Source organism: Scyliorhinus canicula, chromosome 15 (genome assembly GCF_902713615.1).
Source record: "Scyliorhinus canicula chromosome 15, sScyCan1.1, whole genome shotgun sequence".
In the NCBI taxonomy this organism is placed as follows: domain Eukaryota; kingdom Metazoa; phylum Chordata; class Chondrichthyes; order Carcharhiniformes; family Scyliorhinidae; genus Scyliorhinus; species Scyliorhinus canicula.
This window is the reverse complement of record NC_052160.1, coordinates 14,502,488-14,528,610: the sequence shown is the minus strand read 5'-3', so window position 1 is coordinate 14,528,610 and position 26,123 is coordinate 14,502,488. Positions and strand designations below refer to the sequence as shown.

The window sequence follows — 26,123 nt, the reverse complement described above, 5'->3', positions numbered from 1 at the left end:
ATCATATAGGCCAATTTCACTGTTGAACGTGGACGCCAAGTTGCTGGCGAAGATCTTGGCCACTAGAATCGAGGACTGTGTGCCGGGGGTGATACATGAAGATCAGACGGGTTTTGTGAAGGGGAGGCAGCTGAACACTAACGTGCGAAGGCTGCTAAATGTGTTAATGATGCTGGCGGCAGAAGGAGAGGTGGAGATTGTGGTGCTATTGGATGCGGAGAAGGCCTTTGATAGGGTTGAGTGGGGGTACTTGTGGTAGGTGTTAGAGAAGTTCTGGTTTGGGGAGGGGTTTATTAAATGGTGAGGTTGCTGTACTAGGCCCCGATGGCGAGTGTAGTGACAAATGGGAGGTGGTCCGAGAACTTCAGGCTCCACTGTGGGACGAGGCAGGGGTGCCCCCTGTCCCCCTTGCTTTTTGCGTTGGCAATTGAGCCTCTGGCCATGGCACTAAGGGAGTCGGGGAGGTGGAGGGGTCTGGTGCGGGGGGGGGGGGGGGGGGGGGGGGGGGGGGGGAGGAGCACCGAGTGTCACTCGGTGATGGAGATTCTTGCTGAGTTTGGGTGTTTCTCGGGCTACAAGTTGAACCTGGGCAAGGGCAAGCTGTTTGTTGTACACCCGGGTGATCAGGAGGAGGGGATTGGTAGGCTCCCGCTAAAAAGGGCAGTGAGGAGTTTTAGGTACCTGGGGGTTCAGGTGACTAGGAGTTGGGGGACTTTGCATAAGCTTAATTTTACTAGGTTGGTGGAGCAGATTGAGGAGGAGTTCAAAAGGTGGGACATGCTGCCGCTGTTGTTGGCGGGTAGAGTACAGTCCGTTAAAATGACGGTGCTCCCGAAGTTTTTGTTTTTGTTCCAGTGCCTCCCCATTCTTATTCCGAGGGCCTCTTTCAGGAGGGTGAACACCAGCATCACGGGATTTGTTTGGGCGCACGGGACTCCGAGGGTGAGGAGGGTTTTTTTGGAGCGAGGCAGGAATAGAGGGGGGCTAGCGCTGCCCAACCTCTCTGGGTACTATTGGGCGGCTAATGTCTTGATGGTACACAAGTGGGTAATGGATAGGGAGGGGGCAGCATGGAAACGGATGGAGATGGCATCCAGTGGAGGCACGAGCCTGAAGGCACTGGTAACAGCGCCGTTGCCGCTCCCTCCAACGAGGTACACTACGAGCCCGGTGGTGGCGGCTACCCTCAAGATTTGGGGGCAGTGGAGGCAACACAGGGGAGAAGTGGGGGGCTCGGTGGAGGCCCCGTTGCGGGGGAACCACCGGTTTGTCCCAGGGAACATTGATGGCGGGTTCCTGGAGTGGCACAGGGCGGGCATAAGGAAGTTGGGAGACCTATTCATTGACAGGAGGTTGGCGAGTCTGGGTGAGCTGGAGGAGAAGTTTGAGCTCCCCCGGGAATATGTTTAGGTACCTCCAGGTCAAGGCGTTTGCTAGGCGGCAGGTGGAGGGGTTCTCTTTGCTGCCCCCGCGGGGGGTAAGGGATAGGGTACTTTCGGGGGTGTGGGTCGGGGATGGGAAGGTGCCTGACATCTACCAGGTGATGCATGAGGTGGAGGAGGCGTCGGTAGAGGAGCTGAAGGCTAAGTGGGAAGTGGAGCTGGGGGAGCAGATTGAGGAGGGGACATGGGCGAACGCCCTGGAGAGGGTGAACTCCTCCTCTTCATGTGCGAGGCTTAGCCTCATCCAGTTCAAGGTACTGCACTGGGCTCATATGTCCGGGACGAGGATGAGCAGGTTTTTTGGGGGTGAGGACAGGTGCATTAGGTGTTCGGGGAGCCCAGCGAACCATGCCCATATGTTTTGGGCATGCCCGGAACTGGGGGAATTCTGGCAGGGGGTGGCAAGGACAGTGTCGAGGGTGGTAGGGTCCAGGGTCAAGCCAGGCTGGGGACTCGCGATATTTGGGGTTGCGGTGGAGCCAGGAGTGCAGGAGGCGAAAGAGGCCGGTGTTTTGGCCTTTGCGTCCCTAGTAGTCCGGCGGAGGATCTTGTTGCAATGGAAAGATGCGAGACCCCCAAGCGTGGAGACCTGGATCAATGACATGGCGGGATTCATTAAGCTGGAGAGGGTCAAATTCGCCCTGAGGGTGTCGGTACAAGGGTTCTTTAGGCGGTGGCAACCTTTCCTCGACTTTCTGGCTCAACGATAGGGAACTAGGTCAGCAGCAGCGGCAACCCGGGGTGGGAGGGGGGGGTGGGGGGGGGTGGTTCAGGGGGGTATTGTTTATGTTAATTTAATTTATTTTTAAATTATTTTGTTGTTCATCGGGTTTGGGGGGGTGGGGGGGGTCGTTATATGCGTTGTTACGGGTTCGGGGGTGTTTATTATTGTTATTATTATTGTTTTGTTATACATTTTTCAAAAATTTCAATAAAAATTATTTTTTAAAAAAAAGCATTGATGTTTTATTGTCGGGCTGATTCTGTGGTGGAGCCAAAAATGGCAGCAACTGTTTGATGGAGGTTAAGCTCCATGACAACATGGCTGCAAGGCCTCTCAAAATGGACGCCTTTGGCAAAGAGAGTCAATCGAGGAGGTGGGCCTGACGAACATAGTAAATCTGCGGGTAAGACATGGCCCATGTACCAGTGGAATCTGGCCTTGTATACCTAGGTCAGGCCGAGAAATACACTGAAGGGACAATGCTTGGCTAGAAGTGTAACTAGCATTTAATTCTTCGCATCACGAGCTTAAATTTCTTGCAGAGTATTTGATTCATCAATTGGAAATTCTTTAACAATGAACACATGCTGAGACAACATATCATAAAATGGCACTTACAACATAGATACAGGCCATTCGGCCCAACTATTCAATGCTGGTCTTTATGCTCCTCACGAGCCTCCTCCACCCGACCGGCACACCCTTCCATTCTTTTCTCCATTGAGTTCTTAACTAGCTTCCCCTTGGATGTACCTGCGCTATTTGCCTCAAGTAATAATAATAGTATAAAAATCTTTATTGTCACAAGTAGGCTTACATTAACACTGCAATGAAATTATTGTGAAAATCCCCTCGTCGCCACACTCTGGCGCCTGTTCGGGCACACTGAGGGAGAATTCAGAATGTCCAATTCACCTAACAGCACATCTTTCTAGACTTGTGGGATGAAACCGGAGCACCCGGAGGAAACCCACGCAGACACGGGGAGAACGTGCAGTCTCTGCACAGACATTGACCCAAACCGGGAATTGAACCTGGGACCCTGGTGCCGTGAAGCAAAAGTACAAACCACTGTGCTACCGCGTAGTATTCCTTGTGGTAGCTCATTGCACATTCTAACGCCTCGTTGTGTCAGAAAGTTTCTCCTGAATTGTCTGTTCGATTACACACCATCATTTTTAGGGTACCCGAGTTTTTGTTTCTTTATATTTCTTCATCTACCCCGCCAAAACACATCAAAATTTTAAAGGCCCCATCATGTAGAGAGAGAAAGAGTCGCGGTCTGTTCAGCCTTTCCTGTTATTCACAGTTCTGTAAATCTCTTTTGCACCATCTCCAGCGCCTCTGCATTCCTTTTGTAATCTAGTGTCATGCAATCTTTCACCTTCTTTCGCTTCTAGTAAATTCTGCCCCTGTGTCTCAGTACATATTCATACCGCACAACTCGGCGAACACAGCACTTGGCATCTATCCTGTCCAGTGGCTGGAGTCTGACAACCGTACATGTTGGCTGATGGCAACACAAATCAAAAAGTCAACAGCATAGTGGGGGAAGAAGAGGATTAAAGCCCTTCAGTTCATCGCAAAGTGCCATGAAAGGGCATTCAGAAAGTAGACCACAGATCAAAACGCACCTTCCCCTTCTTGCTGGAGGTGTCAGGGTCATGAAAAATATTGAAGTCAATTGTTATTTAACCGCACTGGGTCCTTATCTTAGCTGCTTAAAAGCAACAGCATTTTCAGAGCCCAATCCCTTGAGTTAGTGATGCTGTATGAATGTATGCCTCTGATTTAGAAATATCCTTCAGCTTTTTTTTTCAAACAGAAATTTTCCAAGAGTTGAATCGCAGTTTTCAAGGATTTTTTTTAAAATTGGTTAATCCGCACTTCACATTTTGGTGCAAAACCATTGCAGGTTTGGTTTTATTGGATTACCGAGTTTCTGAAGGTGTGAGAAAGATCATTGTTTAATAAATAAAAGGACTCTACAACCTAATTAGATGATCAAATAGCATTGAGCGCCAGTTTTCCAGTCGGCATTCAAGGTGACAAAATAATTATCACAAGGTGCTGGAAACAGTTGGTGAAACGCAATTCTAAAATCATCTTCCCCTCCCCCTCCCCCAGTATTCGCACAAACGACAGCAATTCTTTTTAATATAAATTTAGAGTATCCAATTTGTTTTTTTCCCCCTATTTAAGGGGCAATTTAGTATGGCCATTCCACCTACTCTGCACATCTTTGGGTTGTGGGGGTGAGACCCACGCAGACACGGGAAGACTGTGCAAACTCCACACGGACAGTGACCCCAGGGGCGGGATTCGAACCAGGGTCCTTGGCGGCAGGAGGAAGCAGTGCTAACCACTGTGCCACCGTGCTGCCCCCCCCCCCCCCCGGCAGACATCCCTAACAAGCAGAGAATATGGGACTTACACTACCCTCCTCACTCCGAGTGCTGCCTGCCAATCTGAGTGGCCAACAGCTCTGGCCATCCCAACAGTGCCAGAACTCCGCAATGGGCTCTGCCGGGACAGCAAGCAGGCCCAGAGTGATCACAAGTATACCAGACTAAAGAAAATCTGGAATTTTACGACAGGGAGGGGGATTGGGGGGGGGTCTGTTTTTCGAGGAACAAAGTGGGGGCGGGGGTCCATTTTGGAGGTGCACACGGGATCATCCCCCCCTCCCCCCCCCCTCCCCGCAAAGGAAGCAATCCCCCTCCCCTTCCTTCAAGCCTCTTCACTAGAACTGGCAAAAACACATGGCCTGCCCACTCTTATCCACCTTCTACGGCAAACCATGTTATAACAGTGGAGGCGGAATTTGGCCCTTATTTGCCCCTAAATTGGGACGTTAAGGGCTGCAATATTTTTGTGAGGGCCACGAAGAATCCAGCACACGTTTGTAGAGTCAAACAGAAAGTAACTTTATTCACAACAATATGTACACAGGGCCAGTAGTTCATCACTGATTCCATCTCTGGCTGGTACCACACCGGCCAGCTCTATTTATACAGCTGCAAATGCTAGTGATTGCCTTCCTGCCCCCCCCCCCCCCCCCCCCACCCTCCCCTCATGGGGGGGATCATATTCTCCAAGAATCATGGGGTAACCAGTTGTCCCCAGCCAATAGGATCCGGGCAAATTCCAACAAATATGTCTAATGGTAGGCAGCACGGTGGCGCAGTGGTAGCACTACATTCTGACGGCGCTGAGGTCCCAGGTTCGATCCCGGCTCTGGGTCACTATCCGTGTGGTGTTTGCACATCATCATAGAATTTACAGTGCAGAAGGAGGCCATTCGGCCCATCAAATCTGCACCGGCTCATGGAAAGAGCACCCTACCCAAGCCCACACCACCCTATCCCCATAACCCAGTAACCCCATTCAATAAACACTAAGGGCAATTTTGGACACTAATGGCAATTTATCGTGGCCAATCTGCCTAACCTGTACATCTTTGGACTGTGGGAGGAAACCGGAGCACCCGGAGGAAACCCACGCACACATGGGGAGAACGTGCAGACTCCGCACAGAGGGCGGCATAGTAGCACAGTAGTTAGCACTGTTGCTTCCCAGCTCCAGGGTCCCGGGTTCGATTCCCGGCTTGGGTCACTGTCCGTGAGGAGTCTGCACGTTCTCCCCATGTCTGCGTGGGTTTTCTCCGGATGCTCCGGTTTCTTCCCACAGTCCAAAGATGTGCAGGTTAGGTGGATTGGTCATGTTAAATTGCCCTTAGTGACCAAAAAAGGTTAAGTGGGGTTATTGAGTTACAGGAATAGGGTGGAGGCGTGGGCTTAAATAGGGTGCTCTTTCCAAGGGCCGCTGCGGACTTGATGGGCCGAATGGCCTCCTTCTGCATTGTAAACACTATGATACTCTGACTTCAAAAGGGAATTCACTAATTTTCTGAGGAGGGTGAATATTGCAGGGCCGCAGGACCAGCTAAGTTGTTCTCACAGCCAGTGAATCAGCACACACATGAACAGTGCCTCCCTCTGCATTGGAATCGTTCCATGGACCCATAATAATACAAACCCACAACATGCATGGTTAGGATGCAGTGGAGATATTGGAGCTCCTCAATGGAGCAACCCAGTTAAGGATCATTTATTTATTTTTGAGGTACAAGCTTGTTCAATTGGCACCAGCGGGATTGTCGACATTGATATCCTATGTTGGCAGGCACAGCCTAGGGTTGGAGCTCTGTGAAGGATGCCAGGCAGGTTACGTTGCCAAGGAGAGAAGCCCTCTGCCTGAGGCACCGGCATTTGTGGAGAAAGTCAACTTGCTTTGGAAATGGAGGATTCCTCTTCACAAATAGGCCGATTTGAGTTTGTGAAGAAAAAGCCCCCAGTATTTGTAGCCTGTAATCCAGGGATCAGGTACTTGTATCGACCCAAGAGTCTGGTACAGTGCGTGCCCCGGCTGGTACAGAACAACACCAGGATTGGGTTGATGACAGAACCTGTGGGAGTGCAGCAGCCTAGGCTTGGAGCTCTGATGGGAATGAACTCAATGAGGCACGCGGCTGGTGTTCCTTTAATCTGCCCCCAGAAGGGTTCATAGGAACGTTATTCAATTGGATCATTGCTGATCTTCCACCTCATCACCATCTTCCCGCACCATCCCGGTATCCCTTGACATCATTAGCATCCAGAAATCTACTGATTTCTGTCTTGAACATGCTCAGACTGAGCTTCCACAGCCCTCCCAAGGGGAAACATCATTCCTGCATCCACCCTATCGGGCCCAGTTAGAATTCTGTATATTGCAACAACAAAAAAAACAGGCTGGGGCTTTGTCCAGCTGCCCCAACCGGGGCCCAATGTCCAGGGTTCATTGTGCATTAGTGTGGCTTGTGGGCAATGGTCCCCAGAGAAATGGAGGCAATGCTGCAGCAGTGTTCCTGAAGGCCTGGATCAATCATCCATTAAAGGCCTAAAAGGTGAAACCAAGGAGTTTCACCGGGTAAGAGGTTACAAGGAGCGGATCGTAAGGTCTTCTCCTACCACTGACAATAGTTGGGACTGTTACCATGGCTACCGGGCCCGACTGCCACCTTGAGCTAGAAGCCTGCTCCTGCTTTATGGTCTCCCTCAGATGTGCTGTTTTGGCTGCCGAGTTGGGAATGAACTTGTCCACAAGTATGACCCTGGGAGGGTCGCTTGCTTCGTGGTAGCTTGCCTAGCATTCTTATCCTTAGTGGCTCGAATTTTTTTATACAGAACCTTCAGGTTCCTAGTAAATCATCAAACCTGGTACCATGTAATGTTCTGTAGACTGGTCAAAGTGAATGATGAACTACAGAACATCTAGTTTAAATGGGGCAGCACGGTAGCATGGTGGTTAGCATAAATGCTTCACAGCTCCAGGGTACCAGGTTCGATTCCCGGCTGGTTCACTGTCTGTGCGGAGTCTGCACGTCCTCCCCGTGTGTGCGTGGGTTTCCTCCGGGTGCTCCGGTTTCCTCCCACAGTCCAAAGATGTGCGGGTTAGATGGATTGGCCATGCTAAATTGCCCGTAGTGTCCTAAAAAGTAAGGTTAGTGGGGGTTGTTGGGTTACGGGTATAGGGTGGATACGTGGGTTTGAGTAGGGTGATCATTGCTCGGCACAAACATCGAGGGCCGAAGGGCCTGTTCTGTGCTGTACTGTTCTATGTTCTATGTAACTGCATGATGAGATAACCAGGATAATTTTTTTTTGTTCATATAAATTTAGATTACCCAATTAATGTTTTCCAAATATGGGGCAATTTAGCGTGGCCAATCCCCGTACCCTGCAGATCTTTTTGTTTGTGGGGGCGAAACCCACGCAATCACGGGGAGGATGTGCAAACTCCACACACTCAGTGACCCAGAGCCGGGGTCAAACCTGAGACCTCTGCGCCGTGAGGCAGCAGTGCTAACCACTGCGCTACCGTGCTGCCCCCGATAACTAGGATAAATAGAATAACGAACTACTAACACTAATTAACTATTGCCGAGCTACTGCAAAATATGTCTATCCTCCAGCATGACCTACTCCCAACACCCCAGCCACAGGGTCACGTGGTGGTTTTACACTGCCACCTAGTGGTTGGAGGCTGTGCATAACATTATGTACAAATTTGCTTTCAGCATATCATCACACGATCCGGTTCTTTCTGTCACGATCTTGGCGAATTTGCAGAATCGCATCTTGTCACCGCTTCTCATGTGGGTTAATATTTTTTTAAAAGAGAGGGAAATTGGGCAATGTACCCAGAACAAGACTCGCCATCAGGGGGAAAAAAGAAACTGCATATTCTCCATCGGCCGTCCTTTGATGCAAGTCTGTTCCCTGCCTGTGAGGGTGACTTTGAGCTTCTAGTCACTAATCATTTTAATTCTCTGACCTCCCCGCTCCCAGCTTCCTCCTCAAGTCTCTTCAGAGACAGTCCGAGAGAGAAAGAAGTGTCAAGAGAGAGAGATCGTCAAAAAGCAGCAATGGCGACACCAGGAAAAACGTCCATTTTTTAAGACGCAGCGAGTTGGTTAGGGTCTGGAACGCAGTGTCCGAGAGTGCGGTGGAGGCAGCTGCAATCATTGCTTTCGGAAAGAGAGCGGGATCGTCATCTGATGGGAATATAATTTACAGGGCTGCAGGGGAAAGATGAGCGAGCAGCTGAGCTGCTCTTGCAGAGAGCTGGTACAAACATGATGGGCCAAATGGCCTCCTCCTGCACTGTAACCATTCTACCATTTATGAACTCAAACATTAAGGGACGTAGCTGGTGGAAAATTACTCATGCAGCAAGATTCATCAGAAAACCAACGCAAGGTCAGTAAGACACAGGAAGTGGTTCAAGGCCTCTCGAACAACAGGGACTGTGAATTCTGCCTCGCTCCGAGGCAACAGCAGAACTGCAGTCACATCCGGTAGGTGCACTTGGCCCCTATGGGGTTGAGCCCAGGATGCAGGAAGCCGTCCAATGTTGGATTGATGCTCTATCGAGCAGGACGCCACAAAGGGCAGACGGACCGAAGGTGTTGCGGAAAAGCTGCACAGCAAGCGGCAAGTGTTAAAGTGCCGGAGTTCTGCGGACCGACCGGGCGGGACCTGCGGCCAACTCCCACCACGATGCCAGGGCCTTAGTTCTGCAGCTTTGCACACCGTTCAGCCTAACAGCAGCACCAGTGCGGTCACCATGAGGCAATTCCACCAGGAAAGTCTGAGATGGGAGTGATTGCGACATGGAGCGAGGCAGGTGCAAGAGCAGAAAAGGGTTGGCATTCTCAGTTGAAGAGTAAAGAACCCCTGTTATATGGAAGGCAGAGGCAGACCCATCCTGAAATGTTTGACATCATTTGGATTCAACAGCGTTCATTTGTACTCATTTGTTATCAATTACGCTCAAAGGCAATCATTTAGCATTACAAGCACCATAACCAACATCAAAGGCCCCAAACCACAGAGTTCAAGCATTTGCAGTTAGCAACATCACTGAAGCATTTCGGCACCAAAAATGATCACAAAGTTTATTCCCATACTCCTGAATTTCCATAGCTGCAAACGTTATAAAACTGAGCTAACTTTAGAAAAAGCAGATCGTGTTTTTGTGCTTTTCCTTAGAAACCTCATGCAACGCAACCTGTCCAGCCCCTGGATTGGTGATTGGAAAATCACCAATCACTTTTCCCACAATGCAGGGTTCTGACCTCCATTTAATACTTAGATTGGGATCATGAAGCTGGTGGGAAAGGTCATGGTCTGGGTGTCTGAAACGGAGTGGGGGGGGGGGAGGGGGGAGGGGGGAGGTATCTTTGAATGTACATTGCAGAGCGTATTTGTACCTCTGAATGTGCTGGATACCTTTGAGCTCACTATCAAATTTGAGGTCAAATTCAGGACGCATTAGAACTTTTGATGTCTAACCATTCTGGAGAGCGTTGAGTACACTCGGAATACAAAATTATGTGAAAGTCCTCGGTTAGGGAAGGCAGTGCAGTGCACCCCAGTGAGGTCAAATGTCCCTTCCCCTTGCAAGAAATTAAATGATCTCATCTGAACGGCGAAGGTAAGTGACATGCTAAATAAATGTCCTGACTGTCTCCCAAAGCCACTTGACCAGTCTCAATGTTGAGGAATTCACAGGAGGCATACTGCTCCATGCCGGTGGTCTGTCTGTCACATGCCCCCCCTTCCACTTAACATCCCCTTGCTCTGAAGTCACCCCCACCCACCCACCCACCACCCCTGTCCAAAACAGCCAGGCCCATCAATCTGTCTCGCCACATACACCTTGAATGTAGACAGTCAATCTGAGGGCATTGTGTACACTCCCGGAAAACATGTTTTGGACGAGTGAATGGTCATGGGGAACGGGGCGTTGTGTCAACATGACCAACCAATTTGGGCTTTGCGGCCTGAAAAGGAGGCAGCTGAGAAGACAGCATCGTATTGGTACGCAAGGTGGCAAGCGTGTGGAAAAGGCTGATCCAGGAAAATGCTTAAAAAAAAAGTCTGAGTAGAAAACGGGGAAGCATGGGGCCCAAACCGAGGGCTGATATCAGAATCCTTTTCTTAACATAAAGGGTAATCAACATATGGAAAGGATTCCAGACTGGGGGTGGCAAAAGAAGGAGGAATCATTGAGGGGCCATTCGAGATTGTTGAGGAAGAACTGCAGGGTATTTTCCCGAGCGGATGGCGAGCTTTCCTCTGGAAAATTCTCTTTCACAATCTGAGTGTGGACAAACATCTGGAAGACTGGATTGTATGAATCATTGCTGAGCAAACTTCAAATGCGGTTACACAAAGTACAGAACAAGACGCCAATTGGGCTCTGGCTCCTGAGTATCTGGGTGCTTATTGCTCTCTTTGTCATAGTAACAGATAACGTCGAAAGGAGCGGATCTTTGGGGGGAAAAGGGGGGAGGTGAACTGGAAATTCCAAATATTTTCTGGCACTAGATGGACAACTTTAAAAGCAGGATTTAAGGCTTTTTTTTTATGGCATGGAAGCAAGGGAGGGGGAGCAGCAGTTCCTGGGTTAAAGGGTGGCGTGCTTTCATTAAAACGGCACAGAGCCGAGATCATTTTCTTCCACTGTGAAAATCAGATAAAATGAGGAGGCCGCATTCTTGAATCTGACTGAACATCTGGCAGCCACGTTAATCTTGGCTGCCTCAAAAAGGTCAGAATTGAGCACCACAGCTGTACATCAATCAGAGCTTGCTCACGAAGCTCTGCTGTTTACCCATTCGCAGACAATATAAAAAAAAGTTACGCCAACCTTTCAGTCCCCTCCGTCCTCAGTTTCAGGACAGTGAACGCTACACCGGAATTTCAAAGAGGAGGCGACACTGCAGCACGTTGTGTGGGAGAGTGTTCCATCTTGTCCTCCGTCTGAACTGCATTTGTTGGGTACGTGCATCATTCACCTTGGGAATAGGAAACTCTTGCCCTGTGGTCCCCCCCCCCCCCCCCCCCCCCCCCCCCCCCCCCCCCCGCCCCGGCTCTTTCCAAGCACTTTCCTTCCCCATCATCCATTTCATCATTCACTCCCCACCTGCCTCAGATTGAGCTGGACATTGTCATCGCCATTTTCACTGCCTGTCTCAGTCAGCAGGTCAGGCCACTCCAAATCCCAGCAATGAATGCACTTGGACCGTCAAAAAGTGCGGAGGTATGTCTGTAATGGTGCACGCGCACACGGGGCTTCTGATGATTCTCAGGGAGGGATCTGACCCCCCCCCCCCCCCCCCAATGCCCGCCAGCTTCGAGCAGCTTACCTGGACAAATGGACTCTTTTCTCTGTGAACTGTCCTTTTCCGTGAACGGGGTCATCGTGAGGTTCATTTTTAACGACTTCCACCCCCTCGCCCTTGTCGCTCTGTTCGTGACTGTGTTTGCTGATGGTGTACAGCTGTCCTATCCTGTACTGTGAAAAGAAAACATGATTGTATCAATACCAAACTGTCCGTTTCCAACCTGACTCAGCGCAAACACCTCACCAGAGCCAGGAATGGGAGCAGAATCCACTAGTAGCTTTTAAAATGGAAAGTGCTTCAAATATTCTGAAACAAATAAAAAGGGTAATTTTTTTCCTATAGTCTTTCAGAGGATGTGGGTGTTGCTGGGAAGGCCAGCATTTGTTACCCATCCCAAATTACCCTTGAAGGGAATGACACGCCAGGCCATTCCGGAGGGCAATTAAGGCTCAAACATATTGCTGAGGACCTGGAGTCATGTGTAGGTCAGACCAGGTAAGGACGGTAGATTTCCTTCCCCAAAGGATATTAGTGAACCTGATGGGTTTTTGCGACAGTCATCATAGAGCATCAAGGTCACCGTTATTAGCTTCATACTCCCTATTATTAATTGAATTTCAACTCTACTGTCGAGGTGGGATTTGAGCTCGTGTCTCCACAACACTAGTAGCCCAAGCCTCTGGATTATTAATCCAGTGATAATACCACTACGCCAGTCTCCTCTCAAATAGGGAAAATGGAACCCTCTTTCAGAACGCCGAGGGAGGAACGATGGGATGAATGGCCTCCTACATTGGAACATTCTGCGATTCCCTGAGCATGATGTGCAACTCTGGTGAGCTTCAGGTTATTTTAGCTGAAGCAGTTTAAGCTTAACAAAATAAGTGTTAGCCATTTACTGATTCATACCCCAGGGCAATATTTTGGCCAATCAGGGTCAAGCTGACTGGTTTAAATTTCAAACATTGCTTGGCAGTTATCTGTCAATTTCCATCAACTGATGCATTCTCCATGGCAACACCACTGCCAATCAGAGTCCAGCTGCCAACCAATCAGCATTTCCTTCTCATTGTTGTTTCCCCAGTAGACTGATATTCTTGACGTTTTCTGATGAGTGTGAGACAAAAAGCTTCAACGTGCCTCTCTTTTTTCAGCAATACTCAAATTGTGTTTTCCCAAACGACGAAGTGTGGCAGCCAATTTCTGCACAAAGAACAAAAATAAGGGAAAGCCATTCCACCTTGGGAGAATGTGGATTTGATAATTTTATACATCTGGGAGAATGTAGTAGTGGATTATTTTATTCAATGGTTACTGCCAATGACCACATCAGCAAAGGTTTGGGAGCAACACACAAGAAAGTGAGAGAAAGAGAGCTGGATTCATATAGCACCTATCACAACCACCGGACATCTCAAAGCACGCTGCAGCCAATGAGCTAGCTTTGATATGCAGTTATGATTGAAATGCAGGAAGCACAGCTCCCACAAATAGCAATGTGACAAAGGCCCGATTATCTGTTTTGGTCATGTTGATTAAGGGGTCAACATTGACCAGGACATCAGGCATAACTCTCCTGCCCTTCTTCAGGAATGGTAGCCATGATGTGGAGACGCCGGCGTTGGACTGGGGTGAGCACAGTAAGAAGTTTTACAACACCAGGTTAAAGTCCAACAGGTTTGTTTCGAATCACTAGCTTTCGGAGCACTGCTCCTACCTCAGGCGAATGAAGAGGTGGGTTCCAGAAACATAGATATAGACAAAGTCAAAGATGCAAGACAATACTCTGAATGCAAGCATTTGCAGGTAATTAAGACCTTACAGGTCCAGAGAGAGGGGTAATCCCAGGTTAAAGAAGTGTGAATTATCTCAAGCCAGGACAGTTGGTAGGATTTCGCCAGATGGTGGGGGGGGATGAATGTAATGCGACATGAATCCCAGGTCCCGGTTGAGGCCGTACTCATGTGTTCTGAACTTGGCTATAAGTTTCTGCTCTGCGATTCTGCGTTGTCGCGCATCCTGGAAGCCGCCTTGGAGAACGCTTACCCAGAGATTAGAGGCTGAATGCCCTTGACTGCTGAAGTGTTCCCCGACTGGAAGGGAACATTCCTGCCTGCCGATTGTCGCGTGATGTCCGTTCATCCGTTGTCGCAACGTCTGCATGGCCTCGCCAATGTACCACGCTTCGGGACATCCTTTCCTGCAGCGTATGAGGTAGACAATGTCAGGAATGGTGCCATGGGATCTTTTACAATCCATCTGAAAGAGCAGGCAAGGTATCTGCTCAGCATCTTGGCCAGAATGTTCCGGTCGTTGGGATTCTCTGTTCCCGCCTACCGGATTTCCTGGCGGCGTGGGGTGGCTTCACTGGGAAATCCACTGACAAATGGAGGGGAGATTGAATACCGGCCGCCGCCAGCGAACGGTATGCCGCTGTGAAACACACAGCTGGGGGATCGGAGATTCCATGAAATGAAACTCGCTTATTGTCACAAGTAGGCTTCAAATGAAGTGACTGAGAAAAGCCCCTAGTCGCCAGATTCCGGCGCCTGTTCGGGGAGGCTGGTACGGGAATCAAGCCTGCCTTGGTCTGCTTTCAAAGCCAGCGATTTGGCCCTGTGCTAAACCAGCCCCTTGTCTGAAAAACAGCACCTCCAACAGAGCAGCACTCTCTCCATCCTGCACTGGAGTGAAAGACTCATGCTGAAGTCTCTGGAGTGAACCCAAAACCTTCTGACTCAAGAGGGAAGAGAGAGAGAGAACAACCAACTCAGTTGTGGTTGACCACAGGAAACATTGTTCAGGGAACACGTTAAAATTACATTGCTGACAAATGTATTCTATCCGAGTTCTTTAGATAATTGAAACAGAAAAGAATTGGACTGTTTCAGCATCTGGAGGGAATAAGAGACAACAATCTCTCCCTCAATGCCAGCAAAACTAAAGAGCTGGTCATCGACTTCAGGAAGCAAAGTACTGTACACACCCCTGTCAGCATCAACGGAGCCGAGGTGGAGATGGTTAGCAGTTTCAAATTCCAAATCACCAAAAATCTATCCTGGTCCACTCACGTCGACGCTATCACCAAGAAAGCACAACAGCGCCTATACTTCCTCAGGAAACTAAGGAAATTCAGCATCAACGGAGCCGAGGTGGAGATGGTTAGCAGTTTCAAATTCCTAGGGGTGCACATCACCAAAAATTTGTCCTGGTCCACCCACGTCGACGCTATCACCAAGAAAGCACAACAGCGCCTATACTCAGAAAACTAAGGAAATTCGGCATGTCCACATTAACTCGTACCAACTTTTACAGATGCACTATAGAAAGCATCCTATCGGGCTGCATCACAGCCTGGTATGGCAACTGCTCGGCCCAGGACCGCAAGGAACTTCAGAGAGTCGTGAACACCGCCCAGTCCATCACACAAACCTGCCTCCCATCCATTGATTCCATCTACACCTCCCGCTGCCGGGGGAAAGAGGGCAGCATAATCAAGGATCCCTCCCACCCGGCATGCTCACTTTTCCAACTTCTTCCATTGGGCAGGAGATACAGAAGTCTGAGAACACGCACGAACAGACTCAAAAACAGCTTCTTCCCCATTGCCACCAGACTCCTAAATGACCCTCTTATTGACTGACCTCATTAACACTACACCCTGTATGCTTCATCCGATGCCAATGCTTATGTAGTTATATTGTATATCTTGTGTTGCCCTATTATGTATTCTCATGTATTTTCTTGAATTGTTTAATTCCCTTTTTTTCCATGTACTGAATGATCTGTTGAGCTGCTTGCAGAAAAATACTTTTCACTGTACCTCGGTACACGTGACAATAAACAAATCCAATCCAATCCAATCCAAATTAGACCTTATTTGGCTCTTTGCTGACAAGGCGCTCTGAATTATTCAAATCAAACAGCTGCCGACACGAATTTTGCAACCCCTCTCCCCCAACCCAATACATTTTCCCTTCACTTCCCTCACACTTGTTGGGTCTTAGTCGTTTGGGAGCGCTTTGTGACCTCAAGCCACAGTTCAGTCGGCAGTGAGATCAGCAGACTATTTGACTGCAAGGGGCATCACACCAGAGCCTGGTCTCGTCCCAACTTCCAGCAGAGGTCATTTTTGGGAGTGACCAGAAGGGGAAACACTGGTCAAGTAACTGGGGCCTAAAATAGATCGTCTGCGTCCTACATTTCAACAGTGGCCACACTTCTTTTCTATAAATTTAGCGTACCCAATTCATTTTTTCCAATTAAGGGGCAATTTAGCGTGGCCAATCCACCTACCCTACACATCTTTGGGTTGTGGGGGCGAAACCCACGCAAACACGGGGAGAATATGCAAACTCCACACGGACAGTGACCCAGAGCCGGGATCAAACCTGGGACCACGGCGCCGTGAGGCAGCAATGCTAAACACAGTGGCCACACTTCTAAAGACTTCATTGGCTGTAAAGAGCTGAGGTGTCCTGAGATTGTGGAAGGGGCTTCAAAAATGCCGGTTCTTTTGTTTTTGTCCCCCTCCAAATAGCAAGTGAGAATTGAACCTGGGACTGTCTTAATCTATATGGTGGCTATCTCCAGCGGAATCTGCTGAATCTTCAGATATGGCGGCAGCTGGGAGGAGGTTGAAAAGTGGGCAGAGTATTTATACTTAGGGGAGTTGCAGAAGGGGTTCAGCAGGAGGGCCGATAGTGGTCACCCCAGAATGAAACCGCAGGCAGCACAGTGGCATAGTGGTTAGCACAGTTGCTTCACAGCTCCAGGCCTCCGGGTTTGATTCCTGGCTTGGGCCGTTGTCCGTGCGGAGTCTGCACGTTCTCCCTGTGTCTGTGTGGGTTTCCTCCCACAGTCCGATGATGTGCAAGTTAGGAGGATTGGCCATGCTAATTTTCCCTTGGTGTTCAAACAGGTTGGGCGGGGCTACGGGGAGGGTGGGGATGTGGGTTTGGGTAGGGTGCTCTTTCCAAGGGCCGGTGCACACTCGACGGGCTGAGTGGCCTCCTTCTGCAGTGTAAATTCTATGAAATCTATAATGACGTTGCACTCCAGTCCCCCCAGAGCCGACTGTTACTCAGTGCGCACGCAGCGCACTTCTCAATCAGATAACACACAAAACCTGGACTGAGCACTGCACCGTTAGAGCTGCTGTCTTTCCGATGTCACTTTAACCCCAGACTCTGCCTGCCCCCCTCCATTGCCCCCCCCCCCCCCCAATCCGGTTCCTAAGACGACCGGTCCGGGGGAGTTTATCTCTTTATATCTCAACCAATACCATTTAAAACAAAACACATTGTTCGATCTTTGTCACACTGCACCGACTGGCCGCTGCCTTATAGCGGCGACCACACCTCAGATGTACTTCAGCAGAAACACAGCCGATACTTGAAAAACTCAGCAGGCCAGGCAGCGTCTGTGAACGTTCCGGGTCGACGACCTTTGACCTGAACTGGAAATAAAGGCCGGAATTTTCCCTGCCGTTCGGATTCTCTTTTCCCGCCGGCAGTGCACGCCTCCCCCCCCCCCCCCCCCCCGAACCCGGCGGTGTAGGGTGGCTTCGATGGGAAATCCCATTAACAAATGGCGAGAGTAGAGAATCGCGCAGCCAGTGAACGGTGCGCCACCAAGAAACACGTGGCTAGGGGACCGGAGAATCCCGCCCAAATAGAGATGCAACAGATTTGAATCAAACATGGAAGCAGGGGATGTGGGTTGGGGTGAAGAGCAGAACGCCTGGAGGGAGCACTTCCCGCACATGTTCAGTTCCAGTCTCGATGTCTGTGTCGAGTATTCCACTATCTAGTGTACAAACCTCCTGCCCAAAACCCACTGGATCAAGACTCAGGAGGCACAAAAGCCTCATTGGAATTGCGATCACATCACAGATTGGGATCTGGGATGAATTGTTACCAGCTGCTTTTCTTTGGGCTCTAAAGTGCCACAGTGGAATTCACATTATTGAGCCACTTGGTGGCATTGCTGGCAACGCACACACACGCGAGTATTGAATTTTAACATAGGAAATGCTCACATGTTTAGGCTGGGTCGTTAAGCATGTTCAAGGCTGAGAGGGACAGATGTTTAATCAGTAAGGGAATCAAGGGTGATGGTGATAAGGTGGGGAAGGTGGAGTTGAGGATCATCACATCAGACCAGTCATGATCTCATCGAATGGCGGAGCAGGCTCGACGGGCTGAGTGGCCTACGTCGGCTCCTCCGCCTGATGGTCGATAGTCCTTGATCAATGCAAACCCCTGCCGCTGACCAGAAAGGTGCCAAGAACGGTTGTGCTGGGACTGGCAGCCGCAGGATGGGCAGAATGTACATCCATAACCGTTCCTGGTACCTTTCCAGTCAGCGGTAAGATTTACAGTGAAGAACAAAAGTTAAGACCTGCGGCTGGGTGGAAGGCAGGAGGGATTAAATGTCAAGTCCTGCGGCTGGGTGGAAGGCAGGAGGGATTAAATATCAAGTCCTGCGGCTGGGTGGAAGGCAGGAGGGATTAAATGTCAAGTCCTGAAGGTTGTAAAGTGCCGAACCAAACGAAGCTCACCATTTTGATCAGAAACACTCTGGTCTTCCAGACTCAACATAGAGTTCAACACTTTCAGATCACAACCTCTTTCCTGCTCTTTCCTCCTCTACTCCCCCCCCCCCCCCCCCCCCCCCCCCCCAACCTGCTCACCCACTCCATTCCAGGCAACCCCGACCTCCCTCCCCCTGTGCTTGCTTGAAACCTGCTACACCTCTAACCTTTCTCAGTTCTGATGATGGGCGGTACAGTAGCACAGTGGTTAGCACTGTTGCTTCGCAGCTCCGGGGTCCCGGGTTCGATTCCCGGCTTAGGTCACTGTCTGAGAGGAGTCTGCACGTTCTCCCCATGCCTGCGCGGGTTTCCTCCGGGTGCTCCGGTTTCCTCCAACAAGTCCCGAAAGACGTGCTTGTTAGGTAATTTGGACATTCTGAATTCTGAGTTTGAATAAACTTGGTTTGTTCTCACTGGAACAAAGGAGGTTGATGGGCGACCTGATAGAGGTCTACAAAATTATGAGAGGCACAGACAGAGTGGATAGTCAGAGACTTTTTCCCAGGGTAGAGGGGTCAATTACTAGGGTGCATGGGTTTAAGATGCGAGGGGCAAGGTTTAGAGGAGATGTACGAGGCAAGTTTTTTACACAGAGGGTAGTGGGTGCCTGTAACTCGCTGCCGGAGGAGGTGGTGGAAGCAGGGACGATAGTGACATTTAAGGGGTATCTTGACAAATACATGAATAGGATAGGAATAGAGGGATACGGATCCCGGAAGTGTGGAAGATTTTAGATTAGACGGGCAGCATGGTCGGCGCAGGCTTGGAGGGCCGAAGGGCCTGTTCCTGTGCTGTACTTTTGTTTGTTCTTTGTTCTCCATCTGTGTATCCGAACAGGCGCCGGAATGTGGCGACTAGGGGATTTTTCACAATAACGTCATTGCAGTGTTAATGTAAGCCTACTTGTGACAATCAAGATTATTGAAGATGAGCGAGATGTCATCGCTCTGAAACATTAACTCCCCCTGTTTCTCTACAGATGCTGCCTGACCTGCTGAGTATTTTCAGCATTTATTACCATTGGCTGTGATGTGCTTCGGGACATCCTGGGGTTGGGAAGGGCGCTACAGGAATGCAAGTCTTCATTTCAAGTGGGGCGACCTTGTTCAAAAAGGGGGGAAATCTACAAGGCTTGCAAGGGGCTTTTCACAGTAACTTCCAAATGGGCAGCAGGGTAGCATGGTGGTTAGCATAAATGCTTCACAGCTCCAGGGTCCCAGGTTCGATTCCCGGCTGGGTCACTGTCTGTGTGGAGTCTGCACGTCCTCCCCCTGTGTGCGTGGGTTTCCTCCGGGTGCTCCGGTTTCCTCCCACAGTCCAAAGATGTGCGGGTTAGGTGGATTGGTCATGCTAAATTGCCCGTAGTGTTCTAATAAAAGTAAGGTTAAGCGGGGGGTTGTTGGGTTATGGGTATAGGGTGGATACGTGGGTTTGAGTAGGGTGATCATGGCTCGGCACAACATTGAGGGCCGAAGGGCCTGTTCTGTGCTGTACTGTTCTATGTTCACTGCAGTGTTACAATAAAGATTATTATTATTACGGTGTTTTTCTCAGCTCCTGTCAGCCAAGAATGAAACTACTGAATGCTTTGCAAAGGCTTGTGATGAATGCCGCAGGAGATTGTAAAGGAGCAGTCTGTCCTTTCAGATATGTGCCTGTGTGCCTCAGAGTGGACCTCGGTGCTGAGTTTTCTAATTTCACCCCCTTCAATATTCTGCGCACACAATCCATCACCGTGAGCAGGGTCTAATTCCCCTCGCCCAGGCAGCGTGATGTTTAACAGATGAGCTCTTTCCTCCCCGGCCTCCTAAAAATAACACCAAGTGAGGCAGTCACGTCACTTTGATGTCAAGAGGTAGCTAAAAATAGCTGCCCGCTTTGTTGCAGTTAATGATTTGGTTGCAAATGAGAAAAGCGGCCACACTTCACTGCTGTTCCAAGCACATTCTCCCGCGAAAAAGTGCTGGGGCTGCAGAAATTGCCAATAAATCTTTCAACGTGCGAGGAGAGGTCATCAACCCCTTCAGCGGTCTCTCTGCCACTACACAGGATAGGGTGCGAGCGGATGGAATGCTCTGGGCAATCCGGTAGCACCTTGTGCCTTATTGAGCTATCTTTATTACTAAATAAAACACCTTATATTTGTATAGCACATTTAACATAATGGGCTGAATTCTCCGGACACCCAGATGCGCGATTCTCGCTGGCGCACCATTCGCTGGTGGTGGGATTCTGTATTCCTGCCGATTGTCAATGACGATAGCCCCATTGAAGCCTCCCCACACCACCGGGAAACCCGCGGGCGGAGATACGCTATCGGCCGAAACCGTGAATCGCCGGAGAATTCCTGCCAGTAAATATGTGTTTTTTTACATATCATAGAAACTTTACAGTACAGGAGGCCATTCGATCTACCGAGTCTGCACTGGCTCTCCTAAAGAGCATTCTCCCCAGTCCCGCTCACCTGCCTCATCCCCGTAACCTTGCACATTACCTCTTTCCATATAGCAACCCAATTCCCTTCTGACTACCCCCAACAAACCTGCCTCCACCACTCCACATCGTAGATAATGGCCATGGCTCAGTTGGCAGTAATCTCGCTTGACTCAGTCAGTTGTGAGGTTTCAAGTCCCACTCCAGAGACTTGAGCGCAAAAGTTTGGGTGGACACTCCATAGAACATAGAACATAACAGCGCAGTACAGGCCCTTCAGCCCTCGATGTTGCGCCGTCCTGTGAAACCCCTCTAAAGTCCCTCTACACTATTCCCTTATCGTCCATATGCCTATCCAATGACCATTTGAATGCGTTTAGTGTTGGCGAGTCCACTTCTGTTGCAGGCAGGGCATTCCACGCCCTTATTACTCTCTGAGTAAAGAACCTACCTCTGACATCTATCTCCCCTCAATTTAAAGCTATGTCCCCTCGTGCTGGACATCACCATCCGAGGAAAAAGGCTCTCAATGTCCACCCTATCTAATCCTCTGATCATCTTGTATGTCTCAGTTAAGTCACCTCGTAACCTTCTTCTCTCTAACGTAAACAGCTTCAAGTCCTTCAGCCTTTCCTCATAAGATCTTCCCCCATACCAGGCAACATCCTTGTAAATCTCCTCTGTACCCTTTCCAATGCTTCCACATCCTTCCTATAATGTGGCGACCAGAACTGCACGCAATACTCCAAATGGGGCCGCACCAGAGTTTTGTACAACTGCAACTCCAGTGTGGTACTGAGGGAGTGCCGCACGGTCTAACCTACCGTTTTTCGGACAAGGCGTTAAAACGAAGGCCCCGTTTACCTCCTCGGATTGGACATAAACAATCTCACGGCACTGCCATGAAGAAGAGCAGGGGAGCCACCCCCAGTGTCCTGGACACTTTTCTATCCCTCAAATCGACAGCACGGAAACATTATCTGGTCATTATCACGTTGCTGTTTATGGGATCGTGCTGTGCATAAATGTGCCAACATGTTTACTACATTACAACAGTGACTACACGTCACAAGTACTTCATCTGTTGTAAAGGACTTTTTAATGTCCAGAGATCGTCAAAGGTGCTACATAAATGCAGGTCGTTTAAAAAAAAACATCCCAGGTACTACACAGGAGCGCAACCACGGGTAAAATGGACACGGAGGGAAATGAGGAGACATCAGGACCACTGTAGTACATCATATATCACCCATACCGTGGGCCATTTTGACTCTGTCAAAGGCTCCATCTCGATACAAATCAGTCTTGCCAACCCTCCAGAAGTCTCCAGAAGGCGAAGATTAATCTTCTCTGGACACGACTGCCAGTTACTCAGGAGAAATATTTTCATTTGTCTTTGAACACCAAAAGAAATGTTGGAGATGTGGCGGGAAAACGCTGGTGACTGAGAGGGAATAATTATCCAATTGTTTCATGTGGATGGACAATTACCACTTTGCAATAGTGGTGGGGAAGCAGGGGGCAGTGCGGGTGGGCATACCGAGTGACGGCTGGCAGGACTGTGAGGGCACGGGAAACCTGCCAAGAATATCGGCAGCGAGCATTGGCGACGATCCGATTTGTTGCTCTGGAGGCTGGACACACTTGTTATTTCCGTCCCAGAGCTCAATGATGAAACGTCGGCAGGGTTAATAAAGCTGTGCTGGCCCTTTGGTCACATTAGCAATAACTAACCAGAGTGGCAGCAGTACCTCATTTACTAAATGAGTTAAATATTTATGGCTGGACTGACAGCACGGTCTGAAAATGGATTATTTCTGGCGGACCCGCATTGCAAAGAAATGGATACAAGTTGCTCCCCATGGAAATTTAAGTTTAGAATAAAACTGGGAACTCTTCATCCTTTTTTTTGCACCGATCTAGCTGCTCCAGGGCCTATTCTGTGCACTGCGTGGTGTCTGGTGTTCATTGCAATCTGACTCAACATGAGGGATTAAATTATGGCTGCATTGTCATCACTACCTTCAAATGACTCCATGGCTTCGAACCTCTGCTCCCGTCCTCCGAGATTTCTGTGCTCCTCTAATTCTGGCCCCCTTGTGCTGCTCAGACTCCCTTCACTCCATCATTAGAGGCCGTGCCTTCAGCTACCAGGTCTAACGGTTCTCAAATTTCCTCTGGAAGCCTCTCACGCCTCTGTAAGATTCCCCTTAAACCTAAATCTTTCCACGGTTCTGGTCACCTAGAAAATATCTCTTGTGATTCAAAGACAATTGTTGTTGGTTGTGCTCCTGTGAAATCCTTTGGAACATTCTCCTCAACTCAGGAATTTTTCTTGACCAATGGTGCGCTGCGAAGGCGATGGCACGATTTTCACCTCATTAAAACTAATCACCAAAATCCCTCTCGGTGCATTGCCCGTGAGCCTCCCACTGGAATGGACCATCATATTGCATTGAAGGACCTTATCCAATGCTGATGGAGGATTCCTGGTATGCGTAGGTTCCCTGCAAATAGATCTATGGGAAGAAAGCAGGGGGAGACTCGGGTTACAGTGGGAGGGAGTAGGACTAATTGTGCGCTTCTTCCACACAAAGAGCTAGCCCAGACACGAAGGGGAGAGTGGTCCCCTCTACAATTCTACAATCTCTTCTTGGTGAGAAAAAGCCGTCAATTCGAAGCAAACCGAATGAAGGTTATGGAAACAAGTCATCGTGCATGGTCACTAGGGGGAGATTTCCGACCTGGCCTCCATTATTAAACTGGCATCGCAGATTAGTTGCCTGTTGTAGAATTGATTCTCATTTCCATTGATTTCAGTGCTGCGCAGCTCAAATGTCCATCGCCACGGTGTAGCATTATAATGTGGCGTATTATACCAGTCAGTTCCCCATAGTCAACTGGTCCAACGAGACGTCTCCTTGGAGCCAATGCGATCAAAACAGTCAGGCCCAATTTCTCCAAACAGATTTTGCGCCACTTTACCTTAAATCAATCAGCAAGAAAATTGAAGATTGTTCCAAATTCAGCACCCAGGGAGATATGTGTTGGGTTCAAGTGCTGCCAATTCCTCCCCGTACAGCTAACTTTAAGGGAGTTAACTCATGTGATTCTATATTGCTCTGCAGCTCAATGTCCTGACCGAGGATCACAATAATAACATCCCTTTGTGATTCAAAATGGATATGCCAAGTCTTTAGCATGAGTTTTTTTTATAACGTCTCGGCAGGTGGCCAGGACAAACGCTTGGTGCATTGATACGAATCATTACACTGCTTTATTTCAGCGTGACAGTACATGCACAGCAGTATTTATAATGGTCTTCACTCTGTTCAACTGTTCCTCACATCATGGTGCAAAAATAATGACCATGCAATGCTTTCATGCTTTAGCCCCTGTCTAACTAACAAAAATGTCTAACTGCTCTCTGCATCCAAGGCCCCCATTGATTCCAGCTTTTCTATTTAAAAAACCCGACCCCCTGCGTAATGCCTGTTTTGTACGAGCCTGCCTCCCTGTCTTAACGTAATGTTCAGAGCCGTAGGTGTGATCGTGTAAGGCACATAAAAAAATAGCACGCAACTACAGCAAACAATGAGGAAAGAAAATGATAGGTTGGCCTTTATTGCAAGGGAATTGGAGTACAAGAATGAAGGAGTCTGGCTACATGATGTTTGGCGAGACCACACCTGGAATACTGGGCGCAATTCTCCCATCGGGAGACTAAGTCCTGAAAACCGGAGTGTTTCATAGAATTTTTCATAGAATTTACAGTGCATCAGGAGGCCATTCGGCCCATCGAGTCTGCACCGGCTCCTGGAAAGAGCACCCTACCCAAGGTTAACACCTCCACCCTATCCCCATAACCCAGTAACCCCACCCAACACTAAGGGCAATTTTGGACACTAAGGGCAATTTTTCATGTCCAATCCACCTAACCTGCACATCTTTGGACTGTGGGAGGAAACCGGAGCACCCGGAGGAAACCCACGCACACACGGGGAGGATGTGCAGACTCCGCACAGACAGTGACCCAAGCCGGGAATCGAACCTGGGACCCTGGAGCTGTGAAGCGATTGTGCTATCCACAATGCTACCGTGCTGCCCTCCGGGCGTCGGAGGCTGCTCCCAGCCCCCTATTCTCCCACCCCCGGGGGGCTAGAAGCGGCGCCGCATCATTTACGAGCGCCGGGCCTTGGTCCCACGTAAAAGCGGTGCCGCGTAAATGACGTCGCATGCGCAGGTTGGCCAGCGCCAACCCGCGCACGCACGGTTGCCGTCCTCCCCGCGGCTGCCCCACAAGAAGATGTCGGATGGATCTTGTGGGGTGGTGGAGGAAAGGAGGTCCTCCTTCAGAGACGCCGACCCGCCGATCGGTGGGCACCGATCGCGGGCCAGACCCCTTTTGAGGCACCCCCACCGTGCAAGAACACCCTCCCCCTCCCACAGGCCGCCCCCCCCCAGCGGTCCCGCAGTGTTCCCGCCGGCACCGACCAGGTGTGGACGGCGCCGGTGGGAACCTGCCGTGTTGGGCAGGCCGCTCGGCTCATCTGGGCCGGAGAATCGGCGCTTGCCTGTTACAAATGGCGAGCAGCGATTCTCCCAGCGGCCAGCCGTGAATCTCGCCGCGCCGGTGTGTGGGGGGGGGGGGGGGGGGGGGGGGAATCGCGTGCAGGTGCCGGGGCAGCGTGGCGGGAATCGCCCCGGCGATTCTCCCACCCGGCGTGGGGGTGGGGGGAGAGGAGAATTCCGCCCACTGTGTGCAGTTTTGGTCTCCATGGGCACGATCCATCAGACTCGAGTTGGCACGTTTATCAGGGTGTTTCTCAGCGCAGCCCCGCTATTCAACGACACTTTGCTGTTTTTTTCTGGCCTCCCCGTCAAGGCCCTAAGTCATTTCCTGCACTGGCGAAACTCACGGATCGGGGTGCCATTTGTAAAGGCAGCCCCGATCTATCGACCCCCCTCAGGGTCCTCCACTTCACCCAGTTTACCTCTTCCAGGCCCAACCCCTAGCACAGGCAGCCTGCCACCTACTCACCTTGGCACTGCCGGCCTGGCACCTTCGCAGTGCCCTTGCCAGCCTGGCAGTGCCGCTTAATCTTCTCTTCTCCAAGCAGAACAGTCCCAACCTCTCCAATCTAACCTAATGACTGACGTTTCTCGTCCCTGGAAACATTCTTGTAAACGTCT

General features: G+C 49.9%; 1 protein-coding gene across 6 annotated transcripts in view; it reads right to left on the bottom strand.

Annotated features, from left to right (window-relative positions):
• Positions 1 to 26,123, bottom strand: part of LOC119978209 (cytoplasmic phosphatidylinositol transfer protein 1-like) — a 206,723-nt gene that overhangs the window by 91,952 nt on the left and 88,648 nt on the right. For all 6 annotated transcript variants that reach the window (XM_038819646.1, XM_038819650.1, XM_038819644.1 and 3 more), the window contains exon 3: positions 11,924 to 12,072. In XM_038819646.1, coding sequence (XP_038675574.1) covers positions 11,924 to 12,072 — 149 coding nt within the window. The remainder of the gene's footprint in view (positions 1 to 11,923; positions 12,073 to 26,123) is intronic.